The following is a 22,477-nucleotide window of genomic DNA, read 5'->3' on the forward strand; positions in this document are numbered from 1 at the left end:
TAGAAAGATGAAAAACACTTTATGCTCACTTACTGCCAATGATAAAGCTAAAAGCACTCAAATAAATTGTATAAGTGTGAGTGTAAATTTAAATATAGGATAAATGTTAATTGTATAGGACAAAGAACACTTTCAAATGTGTGTATTATTAAATAGTGAGGCCCTATTGAATTATTCTGACAGGGACATTGTGATGGAGAGAGATGGGGCTGTCAACAGCAATAAATGGGCATAACTCGTCTGTAGTGTCAGGCCTGGTGAGACCCATTGTAAAAAGATGAAATGCCACAATCACTATCACCACGAAGAGTGTGAGACGTTTATTCTTAGAAGCTGCAGTGTGATACATGCAAATTACACCTTGCAGCAAATGTACTTCTCACTCTGATTTGAATTATTTTTTACCCCTTTTGTTGGCCCTCAGAGGCAACTGTTGTTGTGATTTTGGGCCTTACAAAAATAAATTGATTTGATTTGACTTTTAACAAGCAGTGTGTTTTGACAGTGATTCTCAGGGAGACTGTGGTAGAGTGGTTTTCTTATAACCAGACGATTGTTGGTCGGATCCCAGTTGTAACTAGCAGATACTATAGCCATTTTTTCAACTGGGACAATATAGTAGTGTCCCAAAGTGAACTGTAACGGTCTATTCAAGCACTCCAAAGCGGGCCCTAAGAGGTCTGAGTTCTAAAGTGGTCTGGCACGCTTTCAGCTCCCAGAACACTTTTGAGGGAGATGATTGGACAAGAGCGAACGCAAACTTGAGCTGAAAATGAGACATAAAAAATCTGTCATGATCCTAGGATAATCCATCGTATTTTCAGTGATAGTAACTTTATTTGTTGAACCGACAGACTTATTCATTCGGTAGCATCAGCGGTTTCCTGTTTATCGCCACACGTACGTCACAACCCAAAATATTAAAATACAAACCCACTGCATCACGTGAAGAGACGCGACACAGAGATGTGAAATAAATGCAGAAAGTGCTGACAATAAACCAAAAGTAGTTTTGTTTTACACTTGCTTTAGCCACATGTCACAGCACCACAAACTTAGCTGCTGAGGTTGGCCTCATTATTAAAAAAAGTAAGATTTTGATTTAATTTATTAGAAAACACATGGTGAAGCCCTGAGCATGGTTTGGCACTCCACTATGAAAAGAACCGATCCAAAGCTCACCGGTCTAGGGGCCAGGGACAGTCAAAATGTGATTTCATTCTATATCCTTAGGCAAGACACTTCAACCACCTTCCTGTGAATGTGTTATATGAGTGAGTGATAGGTGGTGGTTGGCGAGGCGTAGACAGAGTGGTGGCTACATTTGAGTGTACCCTGAGGTAGGTGTGGCCATAGTGTGAGGAATGAATAATGCAATGCAAGCGTACAAAATGCAATTAAAATTGAATGTTTGTACTGTATATGAGGTGTCTTTATCTATCCTTGTACATGGACAGTTTTTAAAGGGGCTGTAATGTCGCTCATCCACTTCTTGTTGGTCTGAAATGATAAAAATGTGTTACACTTGTATCCTTGAAAGCAGCAGTGAATCCCACTTAGCCTTCTCCCTGGCCTGGGAGGAAATACCCTCTTATTTAGACACAGACATGCAGAAGATATGTGAGCTGCCACCTGTGATTATGGCGCTCTTACATAACGAGCCTGACAGGGTGGATGTGTGAACCTTGTGATCTACTGTTCTTCAGACCTGGCAGTGTGGAAGCCTTTACATTATGCAGGAGCCGCTACGCTACCTGTTGCTACCACAGCTTTAAATGCACTTTAAAAGGACATTTTGGGCTCCATTAATTGACGTTCAGGGCCAAACACAATGGCCTAGTAATAATTGCACAGGGTACTGCAAAATCACCCTCACAAGCCGGAAAAATCAGAAAGCCTGGAAGAAGAGAGAGTGATGGAGAGAGAGAGAGGGAAAAGAAAGGGTTCCTGCGCTGATGAATCATTAGTGATGAAGCTAGTGCCGAGCCAGTTCTTCTGTATTTAGAAATGTCTCACTTCTTCAGCTCTCTCCCGTACTAATTGTCGTCTCTTTTCGAGTTTGACATGTGACTGGCTCTTGCCGTATGGGCTCTGAGGATGTTATACTTAAAAACACCTGTTGGCAAACATTAAAAACATCATCATATGATTTTAGAAAGCTACACATTAGCATATAAAGAGCAGACAAGTCTTGCTATTTTAATTTTTACAGTCTCTTGTCAAAACCAGCCTGTCATATTCACTCATGTCCTCAGGTGAAATACTGTTGATTAGTTGTTGGTGACAAGTGTGAAAGGCAGGAGTCTGTACAGAGATGCAGCAGCTGGCAGCAGCAGACCAGCAGAAACACAGAGCTCCATTACCTGCATCAGAGGTCAATCAGAGCCTGAAGGGCTGACCCAGTCCTTTGGTCATTGTGGTCAGTGTGACACTCCACTGGGTAATAGACACAAGCTCTCCAAGCCTTGAAGAAAGGATAGTGATGATTAGCAGCTAAGAAGCAAAACAATGACATTTTTAAAGTTTATCTTCAATCTGCTACCATGAAAGCAAACGCTGAGCTCACTGTATGTTATTTGGGCTGCAGTCGACTAAAGAAATTCTTGGTTGACTAAAGACTAATGTCTTAATGATCAATTAATCAGCAAAAGCTTTGCCTGTGGTGCAGGCAAAAGCTTTAAAAATGTTCTCTAGCAAAAAAAGAAAACAGAGAAGTAAAGTAAATAGCATCTTCATGAGTGAAAAGGCAGATTAAACTGTCCAGTCACTCTCAAACTCCAGCTGACTCCCTCCAGGCTTTCTCCTTTCTGCTGTTGTGCTTAATATAACATTTGTTGACAAAAAGATACGTGGTCCACTAAGATATTATCCAATGACTAATCAACTAAACCAGGGGTTCCAAAACATTTGATGCCAGGACCCCTAAAAATAACCCGGACCCCGACAGCAAAATTAAATTCATTCATTCATTCTACAATTTTGCATTTAAAATAGATACAATACAGTATCATTTACATTTTTTTCTAATCTTGAGATCATCTCGCGACCTCTAGCTCATGCCTCGCGACCCCACTTTGGAAGCACTGAACTAAACGACTAAAGGATACTCAGAACTTCCAAAATCTTCAAAAACACCTGTTGACAGAAAGGGTTTTGGATAAAGATTGGCCATTTTTAGATGAGGATATAGATTTATTTACTATGTGAATACCTTTGCAGTTGCTGATATATATATATTGGTGAATATATTGGTAAAGGAAAACAATTTGAAATAAATGATGCAGTGAAACTTTATGTAAACCAATACTGGATCTTGTTAACTTATTTTTTAACACAATTAGTACAAAAATAAATCATATTCCAAATTTTCAGAAAGACATTTTGCAGAAAACAGGTAGTACAGTGATGCGAGAAACGGAGCGAAAAGAAGGCTGCAAATGACAGCCTCTGTGACTCTATGGGAGAGGGAGGGAAGAGGGAGGGAAAAGGGAGGAAGAACACGTTGGTGTGAGCGAACAAGAGAGAGAGAGAGAGAGAGAGACAGCTACTCTCCAACTGGATCAAATTGCAAAAGACTGTTATAGAGAGAGCTGTAGTCAAAAGTACACGGGACGCATTCAACAGCTGAATGAAATTGAAGAAAAGTCAGCACCTGAAGACTTTGAAGATGGAGATATAACCACCTGCAATTTGGGGATCACACCTTTTTATTTTCCTGGGCTTTTATTGATGCTTCCCACGAAACGGTGACAATGAAGAAATGTAAAAGGGGCAGTGTGTTTCGGGGTTAAGGCGATGGAACGCTCTTACCCAGTTTTGGTGTAACATGTGAAGACGGAGCAGCGGTGGCGGCCGATGCAAAGAATGCCTCAGTTTGGTTAACGTGGACAAAGAGAGAGAAGAAACTATTGTTTGGTTGTACTTTCTCCAGAGGAACAACTAATATTATAAGGTAAGACAAATTAGACAAAGTAGATATATGAAAGACTCAACCAAAGGAAGAAATTGTAGTTTTCCATGCCTAAAATAGATTTGAGTCAATATGGCCACTAAATTACATCCACAATAAGATCTATATCAATTGTAAGGGTGAACATGTGTTTAAATAGGTTAGGTGGCAACTTAATTAAGAATGTAATATGACAAAGTGGCACTGCAATTCTATCTGAGTCGGAAATCTAAAGAAATAAATTGAACACACACAAAAAAAAATCACAACAAATTGTAAATAGTGATCAATATTTTTGAAATCCCAGAAAGAATCGTAACACACCAGCTAATCACATGTACAGTGAATCAATTAACTGCAACATTGAGTAACACAAAACCAGGAGAATTAATGAATAAATGTGTGGGCCATGTTCTGTCCATCAGCGCACTGAGAAAATCCTTGATGTAAAAGATGAAGAGGACACAGATTATGCGGCATTGTCTGTTAATTCAATGACCCCGACCTGCTTTTGATCTTGGCTTAGTTAGTTTACTTTGATTTGATCTGTTTGCAAATGGATTTGTACAGAAAACTCCAAAAACATTTAACGAAGATACACAGATATGCCAAGAGTATGCAGTATGTAAAAATGTGTGAATGAGCGAGGTGTGAGTAATTAAAACAGTTGCAAAAAAAAAAAAAGAAGATGAAAAAGCCCCAGTGAAGCGCTTGTATGTGAGAATAATCAATCAATGGGAAGCAGGTGTATGAAGAGTGGAAAGGCTACAGGTGCAGCGAGCCGACTGTGCCGAATATACAGCTGTAATGGCACTCAAACCTCCAGGAACCTCTCCACCGTCTCACCTGGGACTCCATTGCTGCACACTCCATGCCATACGTTCCTACTTACAAGCATAACAATTTAGATGTTTAACTGGAAGTGATAAACTGACATGGCAAATCAAAATGCCCATCTGCATGCTTAAGTGGTGTGCCTTTACATAGGAAAATACCTGTAGGTTACTTGAGAGCAGACAGGTTGTGTGTGGTGAACTATAGGAAAATACTTTGACATTCGAGCCTGTGTTTCTCTTCACAATGGCCCTGGGAGGTGGGCAGGAACCACAGTGGTACAGCTCAGTTTCCCTGGTTGTCTTTAGACGAGCTTCTCTCTCGCTCCTCTCGACTCATTGTTTTTGTCAATTCATTCAATTATTCACTCGAATCATCCTCAGCACTAGCTCTTCATCTTTTCCTCTTCTTAACTGCATGACAAACATTAGGACAACAGAGGTTATAGCACCCATATTATGGTCCATGGTGTTCCAACGGTAGTGTTTTTCCTTTAGTTTTTTTCTAAATATTACCAAGACTTTAAACAACCTAATATTATGCACATCTATGATCTTCGATAACACCAACAGACAAATTTATGAAGTATCTAACTTATATATCTTAGACATTATATCACCATGCCCGCCTGCCACTAAGCAAAATAAAGGCCACTGTTTCTTCTACACTAGCAGTGGTTAAAACTACTACACATTATGTACAGTTACTATCAGAGTCTTACACAGGCTAAATTAGGAATAACAGCTGCACACCTTTGGGAAGTTGAAAAAGTGCAGAAATCTAAAAATAGCATTTTAGCTACAGTACGTTTTCCCAGAACAGTTGCGAGTCAGATCCCAGTGGAACAAATGCAGCCATCATGAGGCAATAAGGCGAACAACTGTAATACACTTTCACCTGAGACACAGGATGAGAATGTGTGGCAGACAGAGGGGCAGCTGGGGTTTTGGAGCACACATAACACTGAGCCGACGAGCCGTCAGCCGAAACAAGGCAAAGATTATGGAATTGACTCACAAATTAAAACCAAGTTCGTTATTTATTTATTTGACAAGAACATTGTGCTTCTGTGTTTCTTATCTTCTCACTGTAATACCATAAGGGCCAGGTATACAAGACAATTTACAGACTTCAGTAAATCACTGATAATTCTACAGAAAGGGGCCAAATTGAACAAAATCCCCAAAGTGATTGTGTCAGTCCACTATGCATTAAGAATGGGCCAAGCCTTACTATGAGAGTGAATTCAACTCAAAATCAATACAAAGAAACAAAAAATGACAGGCATTTGAGTGTAAAAATACACAAATGTAGTAAGTGATGAGTTAATGTGTCTTTTTTATCATTTGAAAGGGGAAAGAAACAGTCATGTGGTTGAAGAGGATCAATTGGAGGCCAGTACTTCACTTATGCAGCTGACATCAAAAGACACAAGTGCCCTTCATGTGGAGTAATTGTGTCTCAGTCTTGATTTTTAAATAGAGCCTGGAGATGAGAAAGGGGATAAACAGGCCATAATCAAGAGTGTCAAAAGAAAAGTTAAGATTAAACATGTAACAGGACATATGTGACTGCATGATTAATAAATAAGATGCATACATCACTCATGTTTGTCCTTTCCTGACTTTCCACAGGGCCTGGATTAAAGTGGTGCATGTGAGGAAATGCAGCTTAGACTGTGATCCTGCTGCGAGGGGCTTCGGTCACACATCAGGAGCATGAGTGTGGGCCGCATTAGCCGCTACAGCATTGTGTCGTCTGAGGAAGAGGGCCTGCGCCTCAGTACCATGCATGGTATGAATGGCTTTGGAAATGGCAAGATCCACACACGCAGAAAGTGTCGCAATCGCTTTGTCAAAAAAAATGGACAGTGCAATGTGCAGTTCACGAACATGCACAACAAATCCCAGCGTTACATGGCAGACATGTTCACAACATGTGTGGACATTCGCTGGCGTTGGATGCTGGTGATATTTACTCTGGTGTTTGTAGTATCGTGGTTGGCCTTTGGTGTAGCATTCTGGGTCATCGCTTTGTTACATGGAGATTTGGATAACCCTGCAGGAGATGACAACTTTACTCCATGTGTGCTACAGGTCAATGGATTTGTGGCTGCGTTTTTATTTTCAATTGAAACACAATCTACCATTGGCTATGGCTATCGTTGTGTGACAGAGGAATGTCCAGTGGCTGTCTTTATGGTGGTCTTTCAGTCTATAGTGGGCTGCATCATTGACTGTTTTATGATTGGCGCCATCATGGCCAAGATGGCCAGACCCAAAAAGCGAGCAGAAACTCTTTTGTTCAGCCACAATGCAGTCATTGCCATGCGGGATGGAAAACTCTGCCTCATGTGGAGAGTAGGGAACCTTCGCAAAAGCCACATTGTGGAGGCACACGTCCGAGCGCAGCTGATCAAACCCCGAGTCACAGAAGAAGGAGAGTACATACCTCTGGACCAATTAGACATTAATGTAGGATTTGACAAAGGTCTGGACAGGATCTTTTTGGTTTCTCCCATAACCATCCTGCATGAGATTGATGAGGAAAGTCCGCTGTTTGGGATCAGCCAACAGGACCTGGAGTCAGCAGACTTTGAGATTGTAGTTATCTTGGAAGGTATGGTAGAAGCCACCGCCATGACCACTCAGGCACGCAGCTCATATTTGGCCTCTGAGGTCCTGTGGGGTCACAGGTTTGAGCCTGTTCTGTTTGAGGAGAAGAATGTATATAAGGTGGACTATTCCCACTTTCATAAAACCTATGAGGTGCCGTCCACCCCTCGCTGCAGTGCCAAGGATATGGTGGAGAACAAATATCTGGTCCCAAACTCAAACTCTTTTTGCTATGAAAATGAGCTGGCCTTCCTCAACCGTGAGGAGGAGGAGGAGGAGGAGGTGGGAGGTGGAAGCAGACCGCTGGCAAACCTCAGTCCAGACCGAAACAGCCGACATGAATTTGAACGGTTACAAGCGACCAGGCCTCTAGACCAGCGGTCATATCGCAGAGAGTCCGAGATATGACCCAGGATTGACCTCTGAGGCTGAGATGCAGAACAATGCAAGGTGCCATATGAAACAGTGACTAGTACTGTGAATAAGGTATAAAGTCAAATGAAACTACTTGCAAAGAACTTCCGAAAGCAGTGCACAGATTAGAGGAATGTCCTCAGTTAAGGAGGGTGTGGACTAAAGACTTTCCTTCATAGAAACTTGAATCTTTTTGACAATGTCATTGTTTGGGGTTGGGAGTCATAGATATATATCAAACTTTATAAAGAAAGTTTAGGTGTAAATAAATTGCTTAGATAAGTTGTTTTGTGTGCGGTATCAAATTCCACATTTTTTAACCATATAGTAAATATATTTTAGCTTTTCTGCAGAATATTGAAGAACAAGACAAATAAATGTTCTTGTATTTATAAATGATTTTAGTGAAAAGAAATAAAACAAAGCAATGTACATAGATACAATGAGCCATGAAACAACCTTCCCTGCACTGCACTTGCACTGTACTCCAAAAACAATCAACCCAAGTTAAACTGTAATTGTTTAGTCCTCACAATATGTGTTCAGTTCCAAAGTTAACATGAAAAGCTAATGTCAAACTAAAGCACAGAACTCCTTCAATACAATTCAACAGTTGAATGATGGCTAAAAATAGCATGGCACAACTACTTTGATTTAAAGCAATACCAGACAGAAAAGTTAGTTTCCTTTTCCCTTTAAATTTCAAACTATGCATTTTTTAAACAAATTAAATGGGGAAACTCACTGAACTAACACACTTTGTCACCCTTCTGTAGGAACAATGCTAAATTTGAGGGCAAGTCGTCTTTCATTCTAGCGAATTCTAAAACTTGAATCACTCTACATCAAACAGCCCATACATTAGGGAGACATAACAGCACACACTGGGATAAAACAAAGAGATGAGACAATACCAATGTTTCAAAATAAGCAATAAACTAAGGATGAAATATATGGTTCTTTCAGGAAAGATTTTGCAAGAAATGTTTCATTCATAACTATAAGTACAGTATGTAACTGTACAGTACTAATATTTGTTACCAAAGTAATGAATACACAGGTTTAATTTTTAAGCGAAATCTTTCTGACATTTTATCGCTCTATAAAGATCTCTTATTTAATACATTTTGTTAAACTGACACCAAAAGTCTAATGTAAACTTAATCAGCGTAATAGTAGTCTATTTGTAAAAGCTTGATTTTAAAATCCCAGCATGAAAATGTAAAGTAACATATCAATGGTAACTTTCTAAAGTTATACTTTACTTTAGACCAACCTAAATTTTACAAAAATAATCTGATGGTGTGTATGATGGAAGAGAAGAGGGTAAATTAAGAACCATAAAATGGTTGTAATGTTGGTCACAATGACTGATATTTTCTTAAGAAACTTCACCCATATGTGTTCCTTTAGTGATGTTTTTTAGCTGTTTCTAGTATGCAGTAAAATGGCTTTTTAGTGAGATTGCTCTGGCCGGCACAAAACTTGTATTCAACTAATTACCTTCTGGGAAGGTTGCGCACACTGGTGTGTCATTTATGAACTTTTGGTGGGAACAAAAAAAACACTGAACTGTTTTATGGCTATGTTGCCCACCTGAGCCTTTAAAATGAAACCTTAGTTCTATTTAATCAGATGTTTATTGCGAACGCAGATTATAAATGGATGATGAAGGTATTAAACTGCTTATTTTTATACAAAGAAGATTTTTGATAGATGAGACTGAATGCAGCACTTTGAGATGTGAAGTAATTATTGAGAAGCAGAAATGTAAACATTTTAGCACAGACATTTCAAAATAAAAATGTATTTCTCTTAAAGGGATGATTGGAATAACCTTTGACCTCTGTAGAAGTCTTCCTATGCCCAGAACTATGTTTGCTGGGCTTCTTCTTTTCATTTAAATTACTTCATTAAAGAGCTATTCCAACAACCTTTTTTGTGTTTGTCGTTAATAACAAAACACAGTTACACAGCGGTGCGAGATGAATGAGAAATCATTACAGCCCCTTTCCACCTTAGGGTCATCTAATCATGTGATCAGCGAAGGAGCGTTGGTCATGCATCATCATGAGTCTTGGGTCACTACAGGAGCAACACTCGTGTCACCTCCTCCAGGAGACTCCCGTCCACAGCCAATTATTCAAGAAGCCTTTTCAATTAATCACAGCAACACTCTGGCCACTGTGGGGCTAGGGCCCTTCATCAGATCAATGAGGGAACCATTACTTCACTGTTCTTATTACTACCTGAGCGAGACGACCACAGCCCAGACATGAGCAGAATAATATGAGTAAGTGATCCCGCTGGATCAGGAATAGCTGAGACACAGCCATGTGCTGGACGAGGTGGATTCACAGTGAGTGATAGATGCAGGATTAAGAAGGAGGGGGGACTCACCGGATGTATTGAGCTCAGAGGCTCTTGAAGTGAGGGCCCTGGACTGATAAATAGGAGACACTGGTTGCTAACATGCGCTAGTTTTTTTTCAGTTTATACATGCCGTCTTGCTTTTGCCCGAGTATGTATGTTCTCTTATCCAAACAGAGTGCTGTGGTTAGTGAACGTGGTTCTGGGAAGTAGTACCACAATGGAAACACTCCTTGAAGCCTATGGACCCTGCTTGGTAGTAGCTTTCAAAGCGGTCCGGCTCATTTTGGCCTGGGATCGCATTAGCTAAGGACGAGCTAAAAACCAGAACTAGACGTTTGGACAAGAGAGAACGTAGACTCAGGTGAAAACAATACGGCAAAAAGAATATATAAACAGAAAATAATAACAGAATTACACTGATGGTTAATAAAGCCTATTAGATGGTTACCATGTAACCGAGTGGCTGAACACATGGTGTGCAGCTGGGGTGGCAGAAAGACACAGAAAGATGGAACAACAGACAGATACATAGATGACAGTTCTTTGATGCTATAACTATATATAAATTACGCAACAAAATTAACACCCAGAATCCCATGGGACAGTCCCTTCGGTTTTCTACCACAGAACAGTTCATTAAACCAGCTGAGGCTGTCGCTCACACCTTATTCACATGGCATAAAAACAACTCACTCACCTATAAGCTCTGGTCTAATGACTTCACCAAGACGTGACCTTAGAGAGATGTGTTCCACAAGAGGACAACGACAGACATTTAACCAACTGAAAGGCAGAAAAAAACAATATGAGCCATCATTGATTTTAATGTTGAACACACGCCTCTTCATCCACCCAGGCATTGGAAAACAAATCAACTAATTAATGGTTTAATTACTTTTAAGCTAAGCTTCATTGAAAGTGAAGCATTTAGATTTTGAAACTAACTTAAAGGTTATTTGGAAAAACATCAAGTTTATGTTGCATGATCTTAAAAACAAAAGATCTTTCTGGGGCAAGCAATATATTTTTGTGGATATGATGTGAGGTAAAAGAGAATTGTGAATGTTGATACTTAATCATAAGTGGCCGGCTTCCATTGGTCCAGGACATAAGACCTATTTTAAAAGCTGGGTCTAACTCCCTGTAGCCTGGGCTCTTTATGACAGTCAAATGAGGAGAAATAGTGCTGAAGGGGCTATATTAAGCTCTTTAGTGTCAGATAGTCTGAAGCTCAGTGACCAATATATCCCCCACTGTGAAGTCCTCTGATAGTGGCGCATTATGCGATTTTTTTTCCAATTCACTGGCATTAGGATTGATTGATTGATTGATTAAGTTAATAAGCACTGCATTACATATACATCTGTCCCTGGGATCCTAAATTACATAAGACTGTATTATATGCAGTTTACAAATTGAATTATAAAAGATTTCAATATTTTCACGGCAAGAAGTCAGTATTGTATAGCTGATTTAACTGTTTGATATTTGTACAAATGAACACAATGGCACTGCACTCCTACCTACACTTGTGGTCTAGTGTAACCACAAACCAGCCAAGAGCCCACTAGTACAATCTGTCAACACAAGTTTATTGAGGCCGCCTGGCGTACTCACATTCAGGTAAGAGCAGACATGTGACACCCAAACTAATGACAACCAACTGATATTTGAACAGTTTTTAACTTTTTACTCATTCTGAATTGTCCTTAAGAAGCTGTCCTGATTCATGGATGGACAACCTTAGGGAACGTCATAGGGACACTCTTATTTCCTGGCTCTAGACCCAAGTTAATTACTTCTCTGATCCCCAAGACCGGCACACTTTAAGGTAGAAAGTAATGCTGATGCAATGATAGGTCATGAAGGGTTTTCATGATTAAGCCAAGGATGATAGTACTTAGCACATCTCAAGTTATATAAGTTTGTGTATTACTGCAGCTAACTTTCTGATGATGCCCTTCAAACCCAGCTTAATGGAAATCTGTACTGTTACTATTACATAATCCTGCTGACCTAAACCAACAGTCACGGTTATGAAAATATAATCTTTTTGACAAAGGTAATAAGAGTCAGCAAATCTTTGTCAGTCCATCAGTGAAGTCATGGGAACAGTTAGAACAGCTAGTCTCTCTGGACTCCCCAAGGGTACATTCGTATCTCTCAGTGCTTTTCGCTAGATAGTTCTATCTAAATATCCTTTCATACACACACAAGCATACCAAACCTTTACCTTTTCCAGCATGTATGGGTCATCTTTGGCCTTCTGGCTTCCCTGTTTCAGAACAGAGACCTCCAGCGTACCTCCAGTGTCCACAGGCAAACAGATGCACTTTGTATCTGAAGATGCAATACAAAACATTGGCTCCAGAAGTGGACGGTCATTGAAATGAGGCTGCAGTCTTCCTTCTAATATGACTCAAACCTGAATAAATGGAAATTACACAGGCTGAGATGACTGAGATGAACTTTCACAATGGGTGTGCAGTGAACAGACTGATCTCTAAAAATGTCTGCTTAAAGTCTATATGAGAAGGTGGAGTGCACATTTCACTAAAACATAATAAACAGAATTAAATTTCAAATTTGACTATACATTCATTGTCAACAATATCCATAGATACTATTCAAAGCCTACACGTATTCTATTGTGGCAGGGCTAGCTCTGTAAGCATACTTGCAATTCCTGACCACTTAACCAAGCAATTTAGACAATTTGTTAACAAAAAAGATCAATAAAAAACATTCGTTGGTTCATGTTTTAAGAATTAAATGTAAGATGTATTTAATAGTTAGGAAACCCAAGCCTGGATTGCGGGGTGAGGTCCAAACTTGAGCACAAATGACGTGACTTACTTAATGACATACCTCGAGATAAGACTGGCGTAAGTGCGACATCTCGTGGTTGAAACAGTCCATGGCCCTGGTCTCGCTTCGCTTCGACTTTTTAACCAATCAGGTGCAGCGATACAAGACCTCGACTAGCGAGCCAGCCAATCAACGTCCAGATCTTCGGAGGAAAGATGGCGTCTGCAGCATTGTTGTGAAGCGCTCTGTCTGTAAAATCTGAATTATACCGCAAAACAATATATATATATATATATATATATATATATATATATATTATCGAAGCAATTGGTCTGGTGAGTGTCAATAATTACGATGTTATGAGTCTTAATGTATGTGTGTGTCTGTATGTTTAGTTACTTGAATAAAATAATAGCAAATGCTGCTAATGGCTAACAATGAATGAATTGGTTTTGAACTCATCTTTGTTGCTTTTACCCTGTCTTTTTATAGGTGTTCAAATGAAGGTGGTAAATCTGAAGCAAGCCATTCTGCAGGCTTGGAAGGAGCGCTGGAGTGACTACCAATGGGCAATCAACATAAAGAGAAACTTCCCCAAAGGAGCAACATGGGACTACCTAAACTTGGCAGGTTAGTGACATACCAGAAGTGATATACAGCGTATGTACAATAACATGTCTAAACTTACGCGATTCTGTTGTTTTTTCAGAGGCCCTGATGGAGCAGGCAATGATTGGACCTTCTCCTAATCCTTTAATTCTCTCTTACCTCAAATATGCCATTAGCTCGCAGGTAAACATACAGTTTACAATTATATGCTAATTGTGTATAATTGTGAATCTTTTCTTCAGCTCTCACAAATATCAATTATTCTGTTGCTACAGATGGTGTCTTATTCCAGTGTGCTTGTTGCTATTAGCAAGGTAACAACATAATTATAAACAAAATGGTGTCACAATACAAAAATGTTAAACTATTTTGATATTAAGGATTAAGGATTATTCAGGAAAGGTCAAACCTTTTCAATATTGATACTTCCAATTAGTATCTAGTTTTGATACTGGCTGTAGTATTGATAAGTATCTTGGTATTGATTTGGGCAATAAATCTTATTTTTCTTTTAGTTTGATGATTTTTCTCGAGAACTTTGTGTTAAATCTTTGTTGGAAATAATGGACATGTTCTGCCACCGCCTCAGGTATGCTTTTAAAAAATCAACTGCCGAAGGTTTTATTTCATCATTTTTAGTTCTATTATTCATATCAACACATGACTCTCACAGCTGTCACGGAAAAGCGGAGGAATGCATTGGTCTGTGTCGGGCTCTGCTGGGCATCACTGTGTGGCTGCTACAAGGCTGTGCTTTTTACTGCGACAAGCTTCGAGAGCTCGGCCCATTAGAAAGTACAGAATCCAGTCTCAAAGCCTGTCAGGAGAGACTCCACACACTTCTCAACAGCACCAAGAACAAGGCCCTTGTGCACATAGCCCGACTAGAGGAACAAAGTAAGCTTTTAATAAATATCCACATTATTATTAATATTAATTTTACAGTTACAGATTTATATTTTGCATTATATGTTCTAAACTGAGTGAACTTTTCTGTAGGTTTTTGGAGCAATGTGGAGCAGGCTATGCTTAAAGTGAGCGAGGGCCTAAGCAGTGTTTCTAACCAGGCGTTAAAGAGTGGGATTGAAGAAAGCCTTGCACTTGTGAAAAGGTAAGATTTAAACAGTCTATCAAGCAATTACACAATTATTTAGGTTGTAAATTAAATAAATGACATGAACTTTTAAGGTACAGACTTACTCGTAATGTGAGTTTCACTTAAAATGTTTAAACGGCCACTACGTAGTGTACAAAATTAGTAATTCCACAGTAAGGTTATAACACTATAGGGTGCAAAAATATGTACACGTATATGTATATTTATTATAATATTTTACATCAATAACAAAAAACTGTTAATGGCTTGGCATTATTGGGTCTATTATCATGAAACTGGCCTGAAAATGGACTGAAAATTACCTATTTTTAGGACGTGAAAGTGCCTCTCACAGCAAACCCAAAAATCTGCCACCCGCGATGCTCAAAGAATATATATATATATATATATATATATATATATATATATATATATATATATATATATATATATATATATATATATATATATATATATATATTTAAAGTTGCTATAAAGAAACAGACTTGGCAACTCTGATTTCAACTTGTTTAGAACAGTGACAAACATTGAAAGGAGTGGGGAGTATGTGCGAACGCCCATGGCATGGAAGACCTTAGCAGCACCTCCAACATAACATTTCTGGAGGCGCTGTAGGTTTTTAGGGCAATATGAACGCCAATATTATTTAGATTAGAATCTTCTGGCACACTAATCGCAAACCCAATCAAATGATTAATCACTGTATTTAATTCCTGCTTCTGCACTTTATATTCCTACAGTGTCCCTCAGATGTTGTTGATGCCATCAGACCCTCCAGTTAATGTGTCCTTCCCTTCGGTCCACGCCTTTATAATGCTGGAAGGAACCATGAACCTAACTGGAGAATTACAGCCTCTTGTGGAGCAGCTCATGATGATCAAGCGAATGCAGGTGAATGAGGCGTATAAAGGTTTTTTCTTTATTTTTATACACATCTTGACAACTAAGCATTTTGTATGTGTTGTTTGGTTGTTTACAGCATATACCCACGCCATTATTTGTATTGGAGATTTGGAAAGCCTGCTTCACTGGCCTCATTGAGTCACCAGAGGGCACAGAAGAGCTCAAATGGACTGCGTTCACATTTCTCAAAGTATTGCATCTCTTTATTGTCCATACCATGTCCTTCTCCTAATGCACTATAATACTTTTTCTAGATCCCACAAGTTTTGCTAAGACTTAAAAAGTACCCAATGGTAGAGAGGGGACAGGTAAACCGTTTTTCTTTTCCGTTTTGAATTGTTTAATGAATGTTTAACCACTAATGCTACTTATGGAAAAATTTGCAGGATTTCATGGATGATGTCAACATTGCATTTGAGTATTTATTGAAGCTTACACCGCTGCTGGACAAAGCTGATCAAAGATGCAAGTAAGTCGATCTTTGACAGTTATGGTGCATTCAGTATGGGGGCAGGCCGTAGCGTTTGAATCTGACTCTCCACAATTTGTCATTCCCCGGTCTCATTTAAAGGTGCCATAGCATGCTTTTTTTCACGTTTCGTAGTCTATCCTAAGTGTATAATTGATAATAATAAGGGTTGTGCAACACGCTTAACATAATAGTTAAGAAATATCACCCAGACCTTGGACCCCCTCACCAACCCGGAAATGCAGACGACTTGGTTTGATATTCGCCCCCACCCTTGCGAAGAGCGATCTGGCTCCCCCGCCCAACCCGTGACATAGTCTCAGAGCGCGTGTGTGCCCCGCCCACCCGTGACGTAGTCTCAGAGCGCGTGTGTGCCCCACCCACCCGTGACGTAGTCTCAGAGCGCGTGTGTGCCCCGCCCACCCGTGACGTAGTCTCAGAGCGCGTGTGTGCCCCGCCCACCCGTGACGTAGTCTCAGAGCGCGTGTGTGCCCCGCCCACCCGTGACGTAGTCTCAGAGCGCGTGTGTGCCCCGCCCACCCGTGACGTAGTCTCAGAGCGCGTGTGTGCCCCGCCCACCCGTGACGTAGCCCCACAGCTGTCTGCTCCGCGCTGCGCCGCTTGTGCCACGCGAGTGAGAAACGATAGAACTTCAGATCAACACTACTTTGAGCCTAAATAAATCTGGTGTTTATTCTACAGCGTGCGCAGAACAGATATATCTATAGATCTATCTATATATCTATATATAAAAAAGTCTTATGTCCATCGCGCTCTTATTTCCTAGTTTTTCGGTATCGGATAGAACTTCTCTCCGTTTATTTTCCCGGTTGCTGCATCAATTGCCACATAAACCTTCACCATTGTGATAATAGTAAAGAGTGCAATATCATTAATGAAGTTTTGGGCCTCTTTGAACCGTGTTTCGTCGTAAATCGAAGCAGAAATACTCCGGAATGGTCTTGTAGGGAGACAGCAGCGCGGAGCCGGGGGGAAGGGGGCGGGAAGGGAGGGGAGGGGGAGGGGATAATGACCCGTGCTTGCCCTTATGACGCTGTCTTGCCCCACCGCCCGTCAGTTTGGAGATTCGAGGAAAGGAGATAGTCTGTAATATAGCTAAACACTGCTGGAATCAATACAAAAAACACTCTGGGTACATATATGAAGCACAAATAGCAACGTAAGAAGGTTAAAAGCTCTGAAAAGTCGATTTTGCATGTTATGGGACCTTTAAATTTCACACTACACTGTCCTGCTGAATAAAGCCTACAGGCCCAAAACATAAAAAAGAAGTAAATCAAAGTATGTCTTAAATCTTATCTTGGATCTTCTGTTTACATCTGTTTTCCTCCCCATAGTTGTGATTGCCTTGGAATGCTGCTACAGGAATGTAATAAGTTAGTACTACTATCAGAAACAAATACTGCAAATTTGTCAGCCAAAAGGTACAGACATAATGTAACGTATGTGTTTTCTTCTTAACGGATTCTTTTCACTGTGTGTTTGCAATGTAACACCACCTCTTTTTCCTTTTACATACATGATTTAGGACCGAGGACAGAGAATATGCCCCAAAGCTGAAAACTGCAGAGAATGCGAACATCCAACCCAACCCAGGTCTTATCTTGAGAGCTGAGCCCACCGTGACTAACATCCTCAAGGTGCAACTCCAAAATCCATGACACATTCACATTTATTGTAGTTTAGATTAAAGGCGCAATGGACGATTTTTCGGCGATTTGAGAACGCAGGCGGAAGTGGGCATGCGCACTCCCCCGTGCGGACTGATACAACACACACATACGTTTGTTTATTAGCGTGACAGATCGCATCGCATCTCTCGTCTCCCATAGATTTCCGTCTACTTCTGAGTCAGCTCGAACTGTCTTTCTCCGTCTTCATTTTGCCCCGTACACTGAGGGAACTATATTATGATAGATCAATGCGCTTAGACACGCGGAAACGTGGGACGAACCGCACGCGGCTGCAGGTGAGCGGTAGGTGCGTTTTATGATTGATACGTGGCAGGAGTAATCGGCAGTCCACGCCACAAGGAAATAAGACTCAGATTTGGGCCAAACAAATCATACATTCAACCTTTTAAATGGGACGTATTCTATCAAATCAACATTTATTGGCTTTTAACCATGACATCATGGTCTTCCCTCAGCATTAACTGAGTTTTATTTCAATTGATTCATTTCTGTTTGAGTAATCCAGCATACAAGACCTCAGTGAGTGCTCAAAAAAGTCTACCCCCTATCCCAGTTTTTTAATTCATACTCTGGTTCATACATGTGTCACATAGTCATGTTTAACAATGAATGAACACAAAATTCTCTGCTCTCTACAGTAGAGTTCTGTTTTTGAACAAGAAGTCGGTCTGATACTATTAAGGTGTTCTAGATCAATATTTCAGTTTATAATCAACACAATGTGGGATAATGATCTGTGTATATTATTTAACATGCAGTAACACACACAACCATAGCATGTCTTTGAGTTTTGTAAAATCTGTTAATGAATTAATTTTAAAATGTTTACAACTCTCTCCATCACGTCTAACCTTTAGCACATTCTTTTGCATTATTATTTTAGACTGTTGATGCAGACCATTCAAAGTCTCCTGAGGGCCTTCTTGGGGTCCTTGGCCACATGTTGTCTGGCAAGAGCCTGGACTTGCTTCTTGCTGCAGCTGCTGCTACTGGGAAGCTCAAATCCTTTGCCCGAAAGTTTATTAAGTAATTTTTTTCTACTTTTTAAAATGTAATTACAGCATCATTACATTACATATTTTTTCTTCATACATGTGTTACCATTTTTCAGACTGAATGAGTTTCCGAAACACATTGCCGGTGAAGGATGTGAGTGATCTTCCTAGTATCTTTCGTTGTTGTTTTTAATTTTAACTGCATGATGGCAATCCACTTTTCCGACAGCTAAGTCAGCATCTGTGCGAGCGCTTCTCTTTGACATCTCTTTCCTCATGCTGTGTCATGTGGTGCAGACATATGGGTCAGAGGTTAGTCCATGTAGCTTTTCCCCTTTAACCCTAAAACTGTAATGTCTAAAGTCATATTCTGTACCTTTTACACAATATTACTGGTATTTTTTTTACATCAGGTAATATTATCAGACCCCAGTCCTTCTGGAGAGACCCCTTTCTTTGAAACGTGGCTTCAGACATGTATGCCAGAAGAAGGTAAGATCCTGAACCCAGATCACCCCTGCTTCAGACCGGAGCCTGGTAAAGTGGAGAGCCTGGTGACCCTTCTCAACAACTCCTCGGAAATGAAGCTAGTGTGAGTTCAGCTTTTCTCAATTCGCAGGATCAGAAATATCCTTTAATCACACTCCAGTTTGTGTTGTTTTTTTTAAGTCAGGTTAAATGGCATGAAATCTGTCTGAACACCCCGGCAGCCATCTTGGAGGTTCTGAATGCCTGGGAGAATGGTGTGCTTTCTGTGGAGGCTGTGCAGGTGACTCCCTCCTTTAGAATACATTATTTCTGGAAATTAAATTCAGCTATTTTGCTCAGAAATAATCCCTCCTTAAACTTATCACACATCATAAAGTTCTAGTGGAAAATGACGCATCATAATGTTAGTGCCTTGTGACAGCGTTGACGTCTGTAGAATGCAGAAGGATGCATTGTCATTATTTCCACTTTCTCTTTTTCATGCATTGCTACAAGAAACACAATGTGGAAGTTTTGTTTTGTAAGAATCTTTCTCCTTTTCTCATCATTTCCTTCTCTTTTTTTTTTTTTTTCTTGTTTCCTATCTGTGTAAGTGTAGAAGATCACTGATAATATCAAGGGGAAAGTCTGCAGTATGGCCATTTGTGCCGTTGCGTGGCTGGTGGCTCATGTCCGGATGCTGGGGCGGGATGAGAGGGAAAAGCCACAGACGATGATTCGACATCTTGTGACACCTTTGTATGGAGAAAATACACTGCAATTTTACAATGAACGGTATGACACTAAACATAACCATTTCCGTCCACAAATTCACATATTATATTTGCTTAGTTTGTATTTCCCTTTCCACCACAACAGAGTCATAATCATGAGTTCCATCATGGAGCACATGTGTGCAGACATCTTTCAGCAGACGGGGGCAACAGTGCGCCCCCCAGTGGAAGGTCATGAACCCATCCCGTACCGCAACCTCCTCCCAACCAAGGAACCCATTCATGCTGCTTTGAGTCAGCAGTTCCAAGCAGTTTTACGGAAAGGATGGGTCGATAGCAGAGCCCTGCATCTGTTTGAGAGTCTCCTGAATATGGGAGGAGTTTTCTGGTTCACTAATAATTTGGTTAAGGTTTGTAAATGTGTTATGTTGACTGGCTCAGGTGGTTGAGGGAGCTGTTTCAGTCTAGTATATTATGTTGCTGTGTCCTTAGACAAGACATCAGGTCTGGTGTGTGAGTGATTTGTGGTGGTTTGGGCTGCTGATGCCGATTGGAGCCACAATTCCATCAGTCAGCCCCAGGGCAGTTGTAACTGCTTAACCAAAACGTGTCATGTAGGATAAATGCAGTTTTATTGCAAGTAGAATAATTGCTTATTCTTTATCATTTTCTATTATCAAAGTTACTATATTTTTTATTTTATGTAACCTCCCCCATGTTTCAGTTTGATGAAGCAATTCACATATTGTCCTACAACTGTGGAAGAATTTTTGGTTTTGTTTTGACTGGTGTTTATTCACAGATGCATATGCAGTAGAGGCCATGTATTTGCAATTCTTTTTTTCTTTAAAAACTATAAAGATATATTCCCCTAGTATCAAAACTCAGACCCAGAATGGGTCATCAACCCGTAGTCTGAATTTAGTGTACTGGATCTTAATTTCCTCTTTCTTTGTCCTGCCTTAAAAACATGTCGTGTTTGTAGGAGCTCCTAAAGGAGACTCGTCAAGAGTGGGCCAATCGGGTGGTGGAGCTCCTCTACAGCATCTTCTGTCTGGACACTCAACAGATCACACTCACCTTGCTTGGCACAATTCTTCCTAACCTTCTCACAGACTCCGCCCACTGGCACAGCCTGGCTGACCCACCCGGCAAGGCACTGTCCAAGTATGAAGCCATTGTAATGCTTCCCACAATTGTGGTTAATTGGCTTCTCGTTTTAAAGTGAAGCGTTATCTCACACTTTAGGTTGGCGGTGTGGTGTGCTCTCAGCTCTTACTCTTCTCACCATAAGGGCCCATTATCAGCTCGCCAACGCAAGAGACAGCGGGAGGATATTGAAGTAATGGAAAGGCATTTAGCCAAAAGCTACTACTCACGAGCTGCTATCTGCTGAGGGATACATGTTTGAGCATGAGTAACCTGTTGTTCTCATCATTTCCCACAGTATTTTAAAATGTCACTAACTGTAAAATGCCCTTCCATCTCAGGATTACAACAGTCTCTTTCCTTTGGATGACACACAACCTTCTAAACTCATGCGTTTGCTCAGCTCCAATGAAGATGAGCCTGTAGCCCTTTCCAGTCCAGGTCAGTGTAAAATATTAAGCAATTTCACATTTTTGAACCTTAACCTATTATGCAAATACCAACAGTAAATCTACTTTTACCGTAGAATCTAGTCACAAGCAAACGGAGGGAAAAACTTGCCTAAAGGCCTTGCAGGTTTTAACCTGCCTAAATTATGTTTTTGCCTTTTAAAAACAGACTTAAAACGTTCATTATTACATTACGCCTGTAAATGTTGTCCTTTGTTTTGCAGCGTTGCATCCTTTGAACAATCTTTTACATTTGTTTGTGTGTCATATATGTAGGAGACCGGTCCATGAGCAGTTCACTGTCTGCCTCTCAGCTCCACACTGTGAACATGAGAGACCCGCTCAACAGAGTCCTGGGTAAGTACCGGTAGCAGCAATGTATGAAATGTAGCCACAAGTCCTGTAAAGAGGAAATATAGGGCAATATATACTATGGCTGCTATGTCTCTGCACCTTCATTGGATAATAAATTGTCAGCTTTCATAAAATAGCTGTGCTGTGCTGTAGCCTGATCTAACGTTATTGGATGTTGTATAAAGCTTTCTCATTTTCTCCTGCATTTTCTCCTCAGCCAACCTTTTTCTCCTGATTTCTTCCATCCTTGGCTCAAAGATGGCAGGGCCTCACACTCAGTTTGTGCAGAGTTTTATTGAGGAGTGTGTTGAATGCCTGGAGCAGGGAAGTCGTGGAAGCATTCTGCAGTTTATGCCCTTTACAATGGTGAGTAGAGAAACGGGCAAGGGCAGTCATGTCCAGATAAGGAAAGATATATTACAAGAGAATCTCCCCCTTAGGGTTAGTGGGGGCTGTTCTTGTGTCTTGAAGTGCAAGGGTATATACGATAGTATTACATTGTAGTATTACTAATTGTTGGTG

At 40.3% G+C, this 22,477-nt stretch overlaps 2 protein-coding genes across 3 annotated transcripts in view; both read left to right on the forward strand.

Moving 5' to 3' along the window:
• Positions 1–6,421: 6,421 nt before the first annotated feature.
• Positions 6,422–9,744, forward strand: kcnj12a (potassium inwardly rectifying channel subfamily J member 12a). The gene has a single exon (XM_072456468.1). The coding sequence runs from the start codon at positions 6,502–6,504 to the stop codon at positions 7,804–7,806; it is 1,305 nt and encodes a 434-aa protein (XP_072312569.1). The 5' UTR covers positions 6,422–6,501; the 3' UTR covers positions 7,807–9,744.
• Positions 9,745–13,482: 3,738 nt separating this feature from the next.
• Positions 13,483–22,477, forward strand: part of med24 (mediator complex subunit 24) — a 9,307-nt gene continuing 312 nt past the window's right edge. Inside the window, exons 1-24 of one of the 2 annotated variants that reach the window (XM_072455984.1) lie at positions 13,483–13,623; positions 13,703–13,785; positions 13,878–13,916; positions 14,118–14,191; positions 14,276–14,499; positions 14,602–14,713; positions 15,460–15,610; positions 15,699–15,812; positions 15,877–15,930; positions 16,009–16,091; positions 17,450–17,554; positions 17,641–17,752; positions 18,690–18,832; positions 18,918–18,955; positions 19,031–19,113; positions 19,215–19,393; positions 19,471–19,570; positions 19,889–20,064; positions 20,149–20,413; positions 20,989–21,170; positions 21,252–21,345; positions 21,494–21,593; positions 21,878–21,958; positions 22,173–22,321. In XM_072455984.1, coding sequence (XP_072312085.1) covers positions 13,494–13,623; positions 13,703–13,785; positions 13,878–13,916; positions 14,118–14,191; positions 14,276–14,499; positions 14,602–14,713; positions 15,460–15,610; positions 15,699–15,812; positions 15,877–15,930; positions 16,009–16,091; positions 17,450–17,554; positions 17,641–17,752; positions 18,690–18,832; positions 18,918–18,955; positions 19,031–19,113; positions 19,215–19,393; positions 19,471–19,570; positions 19,889–20,064; positions 20,149–20,413; positions 20,989–21,170; positions 21,252–21,345; positions 21,494–21,593; positions 21,878–21,958; positions 22,173–22,321 — 2,871 coding nt within the window. In that variant the 5' untranslated portion in view covers positions 13,483–13,493. The remainder of the gene's footprint in view (positions 13,624–13,702; positions 13,786–13,877; positions 13,917–14,117; positions 14,192–14,275; positions 14,500–14,601; positions 14,714–15,459; positions 15,611–15,698; positions 15,813–15,876; positions 15,931–16,008; positions 16,092–17,449; positions 17,555–17,640; positions 17,753–18,689; positions 18,833–18,917; positions 18,956–19,030; positions 19,114–19,214; positions 19,394–19,470; positions 19,571–19,888; positions 20,065–20,148; positions 20,414–20,988; positions 21,171–21,251; positions 21,346–21,493; positions 21,594–21,877; positions 21,959–22,172; positions 22,322–22,477) is intronic. The other variant, XM_072455985.1, reaches the window with a different exon arrangement.

The sequence above is a fragment of the Eucyclogobius newberryi genome, unplaced genomic scaffold (genome assembly GCF_026437365.1).
Source record: "Eucyclogobius newberryi isolate DKJ021-1_F unplaced genomic scaffold, fEucNew1.0.hap1 SCAF_20, whole genome shotgun sequence".
Classification (NCBI taxonomy): Eukaryota; Metazoa; Chordata; class Actinopteri; order Gobiiformes; family Gobiidae; genus Eucyclogobius; species Eucyclogobius newberryi.